At 44.1% G+C, this 15,318-nt stretch overlaps 1 protein-coding gene across 5 annotated transcripts in view; it reads left to right on the plus strand.

Moving 5' to 3' along the window:
• The first annotated feature begins 2,184 nt into the window (after positions 1 to 2,184).
• Positions 2,185 to 15,318, plus strand: part of LOC115151754 (tropomyosin alpha-4 chain) — a 30,196-nt gene continuing 17,062 nt past the window's right edge. Inside the window, exons 1-3 of one of the 5 annotated variants that reach the window (XM_029695961.1) lie at positions 2,185 to 2,201; positions 2,948 to 3,084; positions 7,692 to 7,817. In XM_029695961.1, the coding sequence (XP_029551821.1) occupies positions 2,971 to 3,084; positions 7,692 to 7,817 (240 nt within the window). In that variant the 5' untranslated portion in view covers positions 2,185 to 2,201; positions 2,948 to 2,970. Of the gene's footprint in view, positions 2,202 to 2,677; positions 3,085 to 7,691; positions 7,818 to 13,747; positions 14,243 to 15,318 lie in introns of those variants that run through there. The other 4 variants (XM_029695962.1, XM_029695960.1, XM_029695964.1 and 1 more) reach the window with 4 other exon arrangements.

Here is a 15,318-nt window from a genome sequence, read left to right on the forward strand (position 1 = left end):
TGGTCATTGTCCATTTGGAAGACCCATTTGCGACCAAGCTTTAACTTCCTGACTGATGTCTTGAGATGTTTCTTCAATATAACCACACAATTTTCCTACCTCATGATGCCATCTATTTTGTGAAGTGCACCAGTCTCTCCTGCAGCAAAGCACCCCCACAACATGATGCTGCCACCACGTGCTTCACGGTTGGGATGTTGTTCTTCGGCATGCAAGCCTCCCCCTTTTTCCTCCAAACATAACAATGGTCATTATGGCCAAACAGTTCTATTTTTGTTTCATCAGACCAGAGGACATTTCTCCAAAAAGTATGATCTTTGTCCCCATGTGCAGTTGCAAACTGTAGTCTGGCTTTTTTCTGGTGGTTTTGGAGCAGTGGCTTCTTCCTTGCTGAACAGCCTTTCAGGTTATGTCGATATAGGACTCGTTTTACTGTGGATATAGATACTTTTGTACCTGTTTCGTCCAGCATCTTCACAAGGTCCTTTGCTGTTGTTCTGGGATTAATTTGCACTTTTCGCACCAAAGTACGTCCATCTCTAGGATACAGAACGCGTCTCCTTCCTGAGCGGTATAACAGCTGTGTGGTTCCATGGTGTTTATACTTGTGTACTATTGTTTGTACAGATGAACGTGGTACCTTCAGGTGTTTGGAAATTGTTCCCAAGGATGAACCAGACTTGTGGAGGTCTACAATTTTTTTTCTTGTCTTGGCTGATTTCTTTTGATTTTCCCATGATGTCAAGCAAAGAGGCACTGAGTTTGAAGGTAGGCCTTGAAATACATCCACAGGTACACCTCCAATTGACTCAAATTATGTCAGTTAGCCTATCAGAAGCTTTTAAAGCCATGACATAATTTTCTGGAATTTTCCAAGCTGTTTAAAGGCACAGTCAACTTAGTGTATGTAAACTTCTGACCCACTGGAATTGTGATACAGTGAATTATAAGTGAAATAATCTGTCTGTAAACAATTCTTGGAAAAATGACTTGTGTCGTGCACAAAGTAGATGTCCTAACCAGCTTGCCAAAACTATAGTTCGTTAACAATAAACTTGTGGAGTGGTTGAAAAATGAGTTTTAATGACTCCAACCTAAGTGTATGTTAACTTCCGACTTCAAATGTAAATATTCCCTTGGATAAATTCTGAATTCCTTATGGATTTGGATTCCTCACGTCTCATTCCTTAGTGGATGAGATTCGTTATGACAAGACCCTCTGAGTAAAAGTACTTGTTTACTTAGGGGGGGTACCTTAAAGTGCTTACATGCAACATCAGAAACGACTTGTTCCCTATAAATCAATTTTTTTATATCAGCCTATCATCAAATGGTCTTTGCCAGATATCAAACGATGATATCAAACGATGATTGTTATGGATTTGAACTACTTATTCCTCTATGATAAAGCCATTAGCTGGGGTTGACAGGCAGGCTGGACGGCACATTGTGTGACATTTTTCCCTTCATCCCCAGTGAGATTTTCTGGGCCAACTCCCTTCACACTGCCCAGAGGAAATATGAACGATATTAACGAAATATGAACTTTTCACCTCAGTGTCAGCCATGTCAAAGCAGCTGATGTGTCTGTAAACAATACTGCTCCATGAATGAGGTGAGTTGGGGCAGGTAGGATGCCTTTGGCACACCTGAAAGTGAAAACCCTTTCTTATAAATCAGATCAGGTTCCTCACAAGAATCTGGTTGGCATGTGTCAAGATGCAAAGTCAATCGATAAAAGGCTGTTGTTGTAGTGGTTTCCCACAGCTAGTCAGCGGGCAATGCCCTTTATTGATAGACAGTTTTAGTGCAGCTGGTATGCTACTAAACTGTGAAGACAGACAGGCTGTGGGTCCAGGTTTAGGGGGGGGACCCCTACCTCTTGCACATCTTTCCACACCCTATAAGACAAAACCTCTCCACAGTTCTCTGTGACTCAAACTCAAATTTCAAGTGTCCAGAAATCAAAGCAAAACGATATCTTTCAGAGGTTGGTGTTTGGTAGCAGAATGCTGAATTGTTCAATATGTTTAATACTCCAGTACAGTAGATGTATGTCAATCAATAATAAGAATCATATTTATTTGCGTATATCTTCCTATTTCAATGGCAGACATTATTCTCCATTCTCTCCCATCAACAGGACATCTGATCCCCTCATCCAAACCTCAAAACCTTGGCATTCCAACTAATATCAGCTGGTGAGGGGAAACTTAATAAATGTAAACTCATTATCTGTCCTCTGTTGTATGTGGAGCTGCTAAGCATCCTTTATTAGTGACTTGGATGGACTGTCCAACAACAGACATCTTCACCAAGCAATCACAACTTCTTAACTCTCTCTCTCTCTCTCTCTCTCTATGGCTCACCCATAACAGAGCCAAACCTATTCTTGAGCAGGACAAGCGGTGTGTTAAGCGTCATATGCCAACTCTTCCATCCATAGGGTCAAATGTCAAATTAGGCCCTGTGTTTCTCTCTCCTGTCTGATCTGTCTTTTTTCTGTGAAAACATAGCAACCCAAATAAGGAGATTGGCTGAGAGCTGCTGTGTAAGTGAGTGTTTACAGCGGTCCAAGTCATTCCTTAGAAAGGCCTCGTATGAGTGGTTTGATTGGGTGGTGGGGTGGGTGGATGTCTGGTGAGGGGGGCAGAGTGGTGAGTGGAGGGATGGAGGAAGGAAGGGAGAGGGAAGCATTGTAGACTACACTCAGGTTTGGTTGGGAGTTTAAAGCATTGACAGCAGCCCTAGGCTCAAGTCTGCATCCCTCTGTGCCGCGCTTGCAACCTCTGTCTCTCACTCCATTGCTCTCCCTCTACCTCTGTCTGTTTCTCTAGCCCTCTGACTTGTGGACTCAGGATCTAGTAGTCGCTCCATTACTGCATAGGACAGGCTCTATCTCAAACTACAGGGGTAACAACTTTCTCAGCTACATTTCTCTTCTCAGTAAGCGCACTCTAACCAGGCACTATGGAGGCCATCAAGAAGAAGATGCAGATGCTGAAGCTGGACAAGGAGAACGCCATCGACCGTGCAGAGCAGGCTGAGACCGACAAGAAGGCAGCAGAGGACAAGTGCAAGCAGGTGAGTTGAGAAAGAGACATGCCGATGGATCTATGAAACATCACTCAGTTGACACAGTAAAATGGCACTTAGCTACAGAAGGATAAAGTGCAGGATTTCGTCAAAAGCTATGTTCATAAAGGGATATCACAAGATATCCGAGTTGGATGATGATAATGCTTAAATTCAAACCATGTACGGGCTTTGATGTCTCATACTGCTCTACACTGTGTAAGCCAATCTAAACATTTGTTCCATACCAGATGTATTTCGGAGAAAATTGTGTAAACACGTCACACAGTTTATTGAATTAATCCAATGCAAATATGTTTAATCAAAGTGTGGACCTAAATCAAAGATGTACAGTGTTAGCAAATGTATTGTTAGGGAATTGTAATAGAAGATGTGAGACCAAGTCAAAGTTGATGAAAGAATCAAAGTGGCTCCAGTGTGCATATGCCTGTAAAGTCTGCAGCTGATCAGAGCACAGCTCAGTGTAAAAGTGTTTAGGTTGGGTTAAATCAACAAATTACTCACGAAAGATGAAGACGCTGACCTATGAGGAAAGATTCCTTCCAACAGCCCACAGCAGCCTTGGGAGGGAAAGAAGACAGGATGACAACTCCTTCAATGGACAACACACAGTACCACTGGGACTTGACAAGAGCAATAAAACACAGCTATCCGCTGCTGCATATAGAGTATAACCTCCGATTATGGTTTTAGTTACATAGTCCAAAGATTAATGATGATCTGAGTACTTTATCCCCCAGGCTTGGACTAAACTGATGCCAACTGAAAAAAAGGTATTTAAAAAAGAACAAATAGGTGCTGGATGCAGCCTCGTCTTGATGGATGGTCTGTTGACAAGGCTCAGCGCAAATCAGGATAAGCCCAGTGGTGGTCGTGGTCCTACAATTCCACAGCCACAGAGATAGACCCAGGCCCCAGATCCTATTCACCCAAGTTTGGAGGTTCGTGATGGGGCTCTGGAGAGGTATAGCTTTAGCAGAGGAGCCTGGCTGGGGACCACTGGTAGACCAAGGGCGTCTGTACGGGAGTCCATCCAAGTGCCTGACATGTGTCTCCATTGCCTTAGAGAACAGTGTCAACCAAGGATAGCAGCTGTATTTTTAGACAATAGGAGATCGGCCGTGTGGAATCCAGCAGGATTATCAGCACTTCAGAGCCCCACAGGCACAGAGGGGAACTCTGATTACTACTTAGATGGGAGACAGGGAGCTGGTTTCAAGTGAAGGGCGCAGCAGGTGTTTATTGAAAAGGACCACAGGTGGAGGCAGGTAGCTGGGTCCAGCGGCAGGCCATACACAGGGGGTCCAAAGGCAACAGTACAGGCAGGGAAAAGGCTAGTAACGTAGCCCGGGAGGTCAGGCAATAGGTAGATAACAGGAAATCCATAGGCTAAAGTACAGGCAGGGAATAGGCAAAAGGTGTCGTTAGTGAGGCAGGCAAAAACTCTCATACATGGGAGGAGTAAATCGCGAGAAAAACAGTGCTCTGAAATACGTGTCACAAAACAAACAATACCTCAGTGATGGGGTGCAAAGAACTGAACTAAATAGTGTGTGTTAATGAAATACAGGTGTGTGAACAGGTGATTAGAATCCAGGTGATTGGGATCTGGAAAGTGAGCTGCGTTCAGGGGATCTGTGTGTTTGAGGGTGTGAGTTGGAAGCAGACGTTACTGTACCCCACCCACCCCTCCATGGGCCTCGAGCTGGGCAGTCAGGACGGTTACGATGGAAAGCCAGGATCATGGCCGGGTTGAGGATGTCCTGGGCGGGCGACCCTGGACCGTTCTTCGGGTCCGTACCCCTCCCAATCCATCAGGTAGTGGATGCGACCACCCAGGCGCTTGGAGTCAAGGAGGGCTCGGACTGAATAAGCCGGTGCACCGCCGACGTCAAATGGGGGGGGGGGGCAACTGGAGACGGTAGGTGACAGGATTGATGCGGTGTGTTATTTTGAAAGGACCAATGAACCGGGGACTGACATTTTTGCAGGGGTCACGAAGCCAGATGTCACGGGTAGAGAGCCACACGTTGCTCAGGGTGGAAGAGTGGAGTAGGTCAGCGACGCCGGTCAGAGAACCATTTCTGGTAGAGGGAAGCTTGATGGAGGTGCCGATGTGCGGTCTCCCAAACCTGCTCGCTCCTTTGAAACATCTTATCAGCGGTAGGCACAGTTCCAGGCTCTGTCTCCCATGGGAACATGGGGGGTTGGTATCCGAGGACACACTGAAAAGGAGTGAGATGGAGTGAGAAATGCACGAGGGAGTTCTGTGCGTATTCAGCCCAGGCTAGAAAGCGACTCCACTCGAATGGTTGGTGTGTGCAGTGTTGGCGAAGGTACTTCCCTATTTCCTGATTCAGGCGTTCCGTCTGCCCGTTGATATTTGGATGGTATCCGGAGGATAGGCTGATGGAGACCCCCAGTCGGTTGCAGAAGGCTCGCCACAGCCTGGAGACAAACTGGGGTCCCCGATCCGAAACAATGTCTTCCGGGATCCCATACAGACGAAACACCTGTTGGAACATGCACTCAGCCATTTCCATGGCATTAGGTAGATGCGGAAGGGGGATGAGTCGGCACATCTTGGAGAACCGGTCCACTACAACTAAAATAGTCATGAAGCCCGAAGAGTCCGGCAGATTCGTAAGGAAATCCATGGTGATATGGGACCATGGCCTGTGTGGTGTAGGTAAAGGCTCGAGCCTAGTTGGCGAGGGCTCTTTGCCCAAGCACAGACAGGACAGGAAAGAACGTAATCTCGGATGTCGGCTGTTAGGGATGACCACCAGAACTTGCATGTCAGTAACTCCGTGGTCCGGGTGATTCCGGGATGGCCAGAACTCAGCGAGGTATGGCACCACTGCATTAGTTGGGGTCTGACGGATGCAGGAACATAGGTCTTGCCTGCAGGGGTGTTGGGAGGTGCTGGGTCGTGGTATAGGGCCTTCTGGACGGCTGCTTGAATTTCCCACTGTATGGGTCCCACGACACAAGATGGAGGCAGGATTGGCTCGGGAGCTGGGTTAGAGGAAGGGGTGTCAAATAGACGGGATAAGGAATCAGCCTTCACATTTTTCTTGCCGGGCAGATAGGTGACGGTGAAGTTGAAGTGGGTGAAGAAGAGTGCTCAGCGAGCATGTCTGGGGTTGAGCCTCTTAGCACTAATTAAGTACTCCAAATTGCGGTGGGGACAAGGAATGGGTGATGAGCTCCCTTTAACAAGTGGCGCACTCTTCAATAGCCAGCATAATGGTGAGGAGCTCTCGGTTCCCGACATCATAGTTCCTCTCAGCGGGTGACAGTTTCTTGGAAAAGAAGCCACATGGGTGTAATTTGGGAGGTGTCCCGATACGCAGAGAGAGAACCACTCCCCCGCCGACCTCGGATGCATCCACCTCCAGAACAAAAGGAAGGGTAGGATCTGGCTGCCTAAGGAAGGGTGCAGAGGTGAAGAGGCATTTCAAGGTCTCAAATGCAGTAAGGGTGGTGTCGGTCCATTAGAGGGTACGGGTTTTGACTGGTGAGAGCTGAGCGGCTGTGTTGCTGCAGTTCCAGAATGAACCGGCGGTAGTAGTTGGAGAATCCTAGGAAACGTTGTAGTTCCTTTACGGTGGCAGGTTTGGGCCAGTTAAGCACAGCCGTGACTTTGCCTTCGTCCATGTTGACTCTTCCTGGTGTCGGCACGAACCCTAGGAAGGTTACTGTGGTAACGTGAAAGGCACTCTTCTCAGCCTTGACATAGCGATGGTGGTCCTGTAGCCGTTGGCTAAAGTACAGGCAGGGAATAGGCAAAAGGCGTCTTTAGTGAGGCAGGCAAAATCTCTCATACATGGGCGGAGTAAATCGCGGGAAAGACGTGTCACAAAACAAACAACACCTCACAGTGATGGGGTGCAAAGAACTGAACTAAATAGTGCGTGATAATGACATACAGGAGTATGAACAGGTGATTAGAATTTAGGTGATTGGGATCTGGAGAGTGAGCTGCGTTCAGGGGATCTAGGTGTTTGAGGGTGTGAGTTGGAAAGTGGGCTGGAAAGTGAGCTGCGTTCAGGGGATCTACGTGTTTGTGGGTGTGAGTTGGAAAGTGGGCTGGAAAGTGAGCTGCGTTCAGGGGATTTACGTGTTTGTGGGTGTGAGTTGGAAGCAGACGTTACAGATACAGCTAGATGTGTAGCTGAAGCACAGAACTGAACAAAGCATACTCATTCCTACCCATACCAACATATTTTCTTATAGAAAATTGGAAACACAATCTCACATTTTATTAATTCGTTAAAGAAGATAAACAAGAACGGCAACATACGATGGAAACTTGATACTAAAAACCTTAAGTTGATGTGAAGATTCCTTCAAGAGACTTTATCCTTTAACTTTGATAAAACGGTGATATAAGAGTTATTATAATAGAAATATAGGAAAGCAAGATGAGTAAGCTAATATACTGAAAGAAGAAAAGACACCAATGTTTGTGCGTGTGTGCATGCAGGAGAGCTAATATGTATGTATGTGAATGTGTGTGTGTGTGTGTGTGTGAGTGAGTGAGAGAGCTAACTGTGTGTACTATTAACTAACCAACATCTGTCCTGCTCTAGCTGGAAGATGAGCTGCTGAGGCTGCAGAAGAACCTGAAGGGGACTGAAGACGAGCTGGACAAATACTCTGAGGCCCTCAAAGACGCCCAGGAGAAACTGGAACAGTCTGAGAAGACCGCCGCAGACGTGAGTGGGCAGCAAAGCACCCTGGGTAGAGCCCCTATCACACGCCCACTGGGTGGTGATTGGAGGAAGGGGACTAGGAGGAGGTTGGGGGCGTGGGTTAAGTGCACTACCAGTCAAAAGTTTTAGAACACCTACTCATTCAAGGGTTTTTATTTCTTTTTACTATTTTCTACATTGTAGAATAATAGTGAAGACATCAAAACTATGAAATAACACATATGGAATCATGTAGTAACCAAAAAAGTATTTGAGATTCTTCAAATAGCCACCCTTTGCCTTGATGACAGCTTTGTACACTCTTGGCATTCTCTCAACCAGCTTCACCTGGAAAGCTTTTCCAACAGTCTTGAAGGAGTTCCCACACATGCTGAGCACTTGCTGGCTGCTTTTCCTTCACCCTGTGGTCCGACTCATCCCAAACCATCTAAATTTGGTTGAGGTCGGGGGATTGTGGAGGCCAGGTCATCTGACGCAGCACTCCATCACTCTCCTTCTTGGTAAAATAGCCCTTACACAGCCTGGAGGTGTGTTGGGTCATTGTCCTGTTGAAAAACAAATGATAGTCCCACTAAGCCCAAAGCAGATGGGATGGCATATGCTGTGGTAGTGACAGAATGCTGTGGTAGTCATGCTGGTTAAGTGTTCCTTGAATACTAAATAAATCACAGACAGTGTCACCAGCAAAGCACCCCCACACCATAACACCTCCTCCATGTTTTACGGTGGGAAATACACATGCAGAGATCATCCGTTCATTACATTTACATTTTTACATTTTAGTCATTTAGCAGAAGCTCTTATCCAGAGCGACTTACAGTAGTGAGTGCATACATTTCATACATTTTTTCCGTACTGGTCCCCCGTGGGAATCGAACCCACAACCCTGGCGTTGCAAACACCATGCTCTACCAACTGAGCACACCGCGTCTCACAAAGAATTGGCGGTTGGAACCAAAAATATCTAAATTTGGACTCCAGACCAAAAGACATTTTCACCGGTCTAATGTCCATTGCTCGTGTTTCTTTGCCCAAGTAAGTCTCCTCTTCTTATTGGTGTCCCTTAGTAGTTGTTTCTTTGCAGCAATTCGACCATGAAGGCCTGATTGCATTTTTAATAAATTTGCAAACATTTCTAAAAACCTGTTTTCGCTTCGGCATTATGGGGTATTGTGTGTAGATTGAGTAGGAAAAATATTTATTTAATCCATTTTAGAATAAGGCTGTAACATAACAAAATGTGGAGAAAGTAAAGGGGTCTGAATACTTCCCAAATGCACTGTATATCATAGAAATCAAAAGATATTTCCACGTGACAATGTTATAGGATTTGCTCCATTGGTTTTGTTGGTAGGCCTACATTATGCTCAAATAGCCAGAATAGCCAATTGGCTACTATCTAAAACTGCAAGGGTACATCCTCAGTGTTCACTGTAAACACTCGCCGGAAGTTTAAAAACTAATTCCGTTCACAAGACCTAAAGTTTGCTCAGTGTTTAGCAGTCTTATGGCTTGGGGGTAGAAGCTGTTCAGGGTCCTGTTGGTTCCAGACTTTGCAGCACTGGTGCCACTTGCCGTGCGGTAGCAGAGAGAACAGCCTATTTCTTGGGTGGCTGGATTCTGACAATTTTTGGGGCCTTTCTCTGACACCATCTGGTATAGAGGTCCTGGATGTCAGGGAGCTCGGCCCCCATGATGTATTGGGCCGTACTCACCACCCTCTGTATGGCCTTACAGTTGCCGTACCAAGCGGTGATGCAGCCAGTCAAGATGCTCTCAATGGTGCAGCTGTAGAACTTGAGGGCCCATGCCAAATCATTTCAGCCTCCTGAGGGTGAAGAGTTGCTATCGTGCCCTCTTCACAACTGTGTTGGTGTGTGTGGACCATGTTAATTTGTTAGTTATGTGGACACCGAGGAACTTAAAGCTATCGACCCGCTCCACTACAGCCCGATCAATGTGGATGGGGGCGTGCTCACCCCTCCGTCTCCTGTAGTCCACGATCAGCTCCTTTACAATATTAAGCATTAGTGGAATGGTTCCCACCTGTTGGGATCAATGATTTATATATACACACTAGATGACTGATGGGGGCGATGTGTTGAAACAACCTTGTTTCCATCTTGGCACTCTTCCACCGTTGTAAAAAATATTTTGGAAGTAATAGAAATGAATGTATTAATGTCTACATTTGTTTTTGCATGTATTATATTACACACACCCTATTGCATACTTTTAAATTATATTATGTGAGCAAAAATTGTCTTAAAAGTAAAACATATTTAGATTACTAATGTTACTGTCTCCAATACAACAACAAAAATACTTTAATAGATGTAATTTTGTCCTTGAAACATTTGATTGAAATACTGCACAATTTCATTCCCATAGAGTACCACAGTATGTGGGATAATAACCATAAAACTTAGCAGTCAAACAAGGAAATGGCTCCAATCGCTTTCTCCACTAATCACTTTGCCTTTAAGGGATTTTAGAAACACTTAAAATAAGGTCTTTGTTTTGTGTAGGCTTACCATGGTGTGCCATTTTGATTTGGGCTCCCGAGTGGCGCAGCGGTCTAAGGCACTGCATCTCAGTGCTAGAGGCATCACTACAGACCCTGGTTTGATTCCAGGCTGTATCACAACCGGCTGTGATTGGAAGTCCCATAGGGCGGTGCACAATTGGCCCAGCGTTGCCCGGGTTTGGGTTTGGGTTTGGCCGGGGTAGGCTGTCATTGTAAATAAGAATTTGTTCTTAACTGACTTGCCTAGTAAAATAAAAACAATAATAACTGTGTAAATCTCTCTAGGATAAGGTGACTTTTATCAATATATTTGCCTGTATTTTCCCCTCAAAAATGAAAAGCCAATGTGGCTATCTTAAAAGAAGTACAAATGCTATGATGATCTGGATGAGACTGACGAATCGAGGCAAAGGTAAGAATCTCTGGATTAACTATCTAATGTTAGCCAAATGTAGTAATGAATAAATTGGCAACATTTCTCTAAATTTACAATTCTGTGAACTGTCTGTGCATGTTTTAAATTGACACAATACCTTTTAGTAAAGGTGTCAGCTAGAGATGACGATCAGGAGCTTGCAGGGATCTGAGAGTAAATAGAGCCGAATATATTGATAAAAGTCTTCTTGTCTGAGAGAGATTTACATAGTTATCAAAATGTCACGCCATAATAAGCCTACACAAAACACAGCCCTTATTTTAGTGTTCCTAAAATCCTCTATGGGAAAAATGTATGGTGGAAAAATGATTGGAACCATTTCCCTGTTTGACCACTAGGTTTTATGGGTATTATGACACCTCCACTGTGGGGCTCTATAGAGGACTGCTCCTACTGGAGAGTGCCAACATGGCTGACCGGCGGCTTCAAAGCCTCTTAATGGCCAATACATAGCATCAGCAATCCATGGTTTATATACATCATTGGTTGGGACCTGGGCCTTTGTGTTAAGAGGCCTACACAAAATATGGCCAGCAATGTACTCGGCTACCCACCACATGCCATTGTTTTGAATGGTGATATCCATTCTACTTGTTCTAGTTATATGGCTGGCCCGTTGCCCCAGCTGTGAGTGTGCTTTGATCAGGCCTGTCTGCGTGGAGATCATAATGTGTATATCATTCTGGGCGCCTAGTCTTGAAAGATGAGCTCACCAACTCCCCATACACACTCAGCCACTATGTTCTGCCTAAACACAACAGCACTGGTTAATTAACATACAGAAATGCTGGTAAACTCTGGATAGTAGATACTGTATGTATGGCTGGGTGGCTGCTATAAAGGGGGTATCCCTCTACACCTGCTTTGACTGTACTTACAAGCAGGTAGCCTAGTGGTTAGAGTATTGGGCCAGTAACCGAAAGGTTGCTGGATCAAATCACCGAGCTGACAATGTAAAAATCTGTTGTTCTGCCCTTGAACAAGGCAGTTAATCCACTGTTCCCTGGTAGGCCGTCATTGTAAATAAGAATTTGTTCTTAACTGACTTGCCTAGTTAAATAAAGGTTACATTTAAATACATGCTTAGGCTTCATTTCAGAGAGGATCAAGTGTGTGCTTGTCATACTTTTGATGGATATTTTTGATGTTGAGTATGAATAAGCCCATATTGTTGTTTTTCAATATCCACAATCTGATGATCTAATAAGATGATCTATTAAAATGTAGAAATTCACCAACTTTTCATAAGAGGAAAGGCAGTTTTTGATATTAGTTATGTGCTCTCTGAACGACTGTTCATCAAAGAAAGGCAGTGTCTGTTTTGCCTGTGGCTAGAATGATGTTATCCTGCTGTCATTATGAGATATTATCTCTCACACCAGACCCACTTTTTCATTTTCCCAAACACAGTAGGTCTGGTGTCTGAGATCTGCAAGCAGACAGAAAGAAAGAATGAGCACCAATATTTATACAATAACCAATCTATGCAAGAAAACAATTAGTAGTAACAATACAGTTCCTGTAACACTTAAAAAAATTATCTCTAACGTAAGAGATAGCGGTTTGTAGATAAAACAACAAAGTCAGATTATCTGAGCCGTATGTGCCCCAATTTCAACAAGGAGACCGTATTGTTTGGGATTCCGGATATCCCAGAGAAACTCACTGTTGTCTTGCACAGGGAGAGAGAAAGAGAGAGAGGAAGTGGCTGACCAGGCCCGGGAAGGCAGGACTGACATGGCAGCTCTGGGGAATTTAGGCCAGGCTTCCCATGAAAACATGGTCCTGAACACTCCGCCACATGTCATTTATTAGATGCAACTGTCAACTCATTACACATCTGAATTAACACAGCCAAATCAGATGAGTAGGCAGACAATAACTGCCCTATAAGACAGACAACGGCTGATTGCTAATGGTAGCCTGTGGCTGTGGGGCATTGTAAATGAACAGTATGGTGAGGTTGCCCCTAGACACTGGTCTAAGGTCAATTTTCCCAGCTAATGATTTAACATCAGGATTTTAGGGAGGTTAAGCTGGTCCTAGATCAGTGCCTAGGGGGAACTACAACCTGAAGCGTGCGGTATGTCCTTTGTGTCTGTGGGGCATGGTACATTATGAGAGAATGGGCTGTAGTGAATACGGGTTGAAAAGGGCTGTGGAGCAGCAGGGCAGAGCAGCAGTTCTGGAATGTCAAGAATGCAGCTAAAGCAAACAGATAGGCCCACACTCCTGTGTCCAATGAAATAAATGCTCCTAGCTTTTCCGGTGGGGAATTCACATAGGCATTCCCAGAGCTGGAGCTGAAGCTGTACCGAACACATTTCCACAAGACACTCACCATAAATCAAAACCTGCTGATTCCGTCTGCTTGCTGGAGTATAGAGACAACTGAATCATGTGAATTGTTTTGTGTATTACTACCCACACACATATTGTTGAGGTATTCAACAATCAAGTTACAGTAACCAATACAAATAGGAGTCTCCAGAGCTACACAAAAAAACACCACAACATTTAGCCTAAAATCAAATTCTTTAGACTTTGATTTGACAACTGTTGATAAAACCTGGAATTTTTGTACACTGTAATAGATACTACACAGCATCATCAGAATGAACTGTTGCGAATATTGTTCAGGTTAATCTCTTAAAGTTCAAGTATGAATTTTCCATATCAAACCAGAGAAGAGCTTTTTATAGGCACTTGAAAGTGTCACATTTTAGCCTCATGTTTGCTGGACTGGCTTTCCTGTTTTCCCTGTCTTTGGTGACTAAATTGAAGCCCTGAATTTGAAGAACATACATTATTTACCATGGCATTTGCAACTGTGAACGTACATAAGACTCTTTATAGGCTACAAAATGGATTGATTTCTTGCCATTGAAGCTGTTCATTGAATGTCCCCTTTGCCTACACCCGCAAGAATCACGCAGAACGGGAACGCCCCGCCTATCCTAAAACCGTGACCTCATCTGAATCACACTTCTCTGTACTGGAGCAACTTTCCTCATCATTCATTCCTTTTATTTATTTATTATCTGCCGTTCAAAACTGGAACGCTTCGCTATTGCGTTCATACATATTTCATTCCAAAGTATATATTTTAATACTTTTTTTTAAGTTACTCTTAGGCTGAACTAAATAACCACCTGGAAAACCTATTGTCTTATACAACTTTTCTTATTGCACTGCACTTGAAGATTTCTGCTATTTCGGTCCATTCCAAAGACTGAATACTATTATTATATCCTGTTTGAATAGACCAAAGCAACTTTTGCACAATATTACAATTTTCGAAACAAAAAGTATTTTTTAACGAATAGTACGAGAATGGCAGGTTTGAATTCTTTGGACGCTGTGAAGAGAAAAATCCAGTGTTTGCAACAGCAAGCCGACGATGCAGAAGACCGAGCCCAGGTTTTACAGAGAGAACTGGATGGGGAACGAGAACTTCGGGAGAAAGTGAGACAATCGAATACTTATCTTTTTCCTCTCTCTGTCTACTCCTTTTAAAAACTTCGCTGTCCTGTCCTTCTCCTCATGACCACGTCTGTTATAATGTACGTTCTGTAATAGTGTGGAAAGTACACGTTAATGAATTGATCTGCAGGTAGTGAAGACACAATGGTCTCCAAAAAAGGCTGAATTGCTAAAGGTCCTAGCGCGTGCCCATTAATCATCAGATGTGTGCTACAGTAGGAATCATCCATCTTTGTCTTCGAAAATCTACTATTGACATATTTTCATAGCCTAAATATATGGTCCTTTTCTCTCTTTGGACATTTCCTTTTCATTATAAAGGAGTAAGCTGTAACTAGGCTAGGCGTAATAATAATGCCTAATTTAGGTTTGTATGAGTCTAATGCTGGAACAAGATGTTAGTATAGAAAATTGGTAAACCTGGAAGGCCAGTAAGAACTTATTTTTCTTGTAAAATAGCTGTATGGTTCAAAAAGTATTTCAAATGCTGTTGCTTTTGAAATATGTCTGAATCATCAAAACATATTTGCAATAGAAACATTAAATGGCTACTTGTGGGGGGCCTAATGAGAGTAGAGAGATTGAGTTGTCAGGTCTTGATTGGGAAGGCAGCAAGAGGTGAGGTAATGAGAGGATCTGGCTAAAGGAGGGGTTTCCCTTTCATTTCAGTGCAATCCATCAAAGGAAGCAAAAGAAAGAGGGATGTGAAATGGATGTTTGATGGATAGCATTGTCCTCCATGAGAGGCCCAGGATGTAAATGTGTGCCAATGGCTTCTTGGTAGTTGTTGTCAGCTATAGGCCTTGTAGAGAGGCAGCTTTCACTGACATATGGTGATGCATATAGAGACAGAACCTCAGGGCTCATTGGACATGATTACTGACTCATGATTGGACAGCAGGGAGCCATAGTGGGTCTGTGAGAAGCTTAAGAACTAGGCTTGGTGGGGGATGCATTTTCATTTCGTCCCCTGAATTGACCCCAAGTCTGCAACCTGGCTGCTATTACATTCACAGTTTCTTCAGTCGCAGACTCAGACATTACATTATGTCGGTCTT

This window comes from Salmo trutta, chromosome 17 (genome assembly GCF_901001165.1).
Source record: "Salmo trutta chromosome 17, fSalTru1.1, whole genome shotgun sequence".
NCBI classification, from domain to species: domain Eukaryota; kingdom Metazoa; phylum Chordata; class Actinopteri; order Salmoniformes; family Salmonidae; genus Salmo; species Salmo trutta.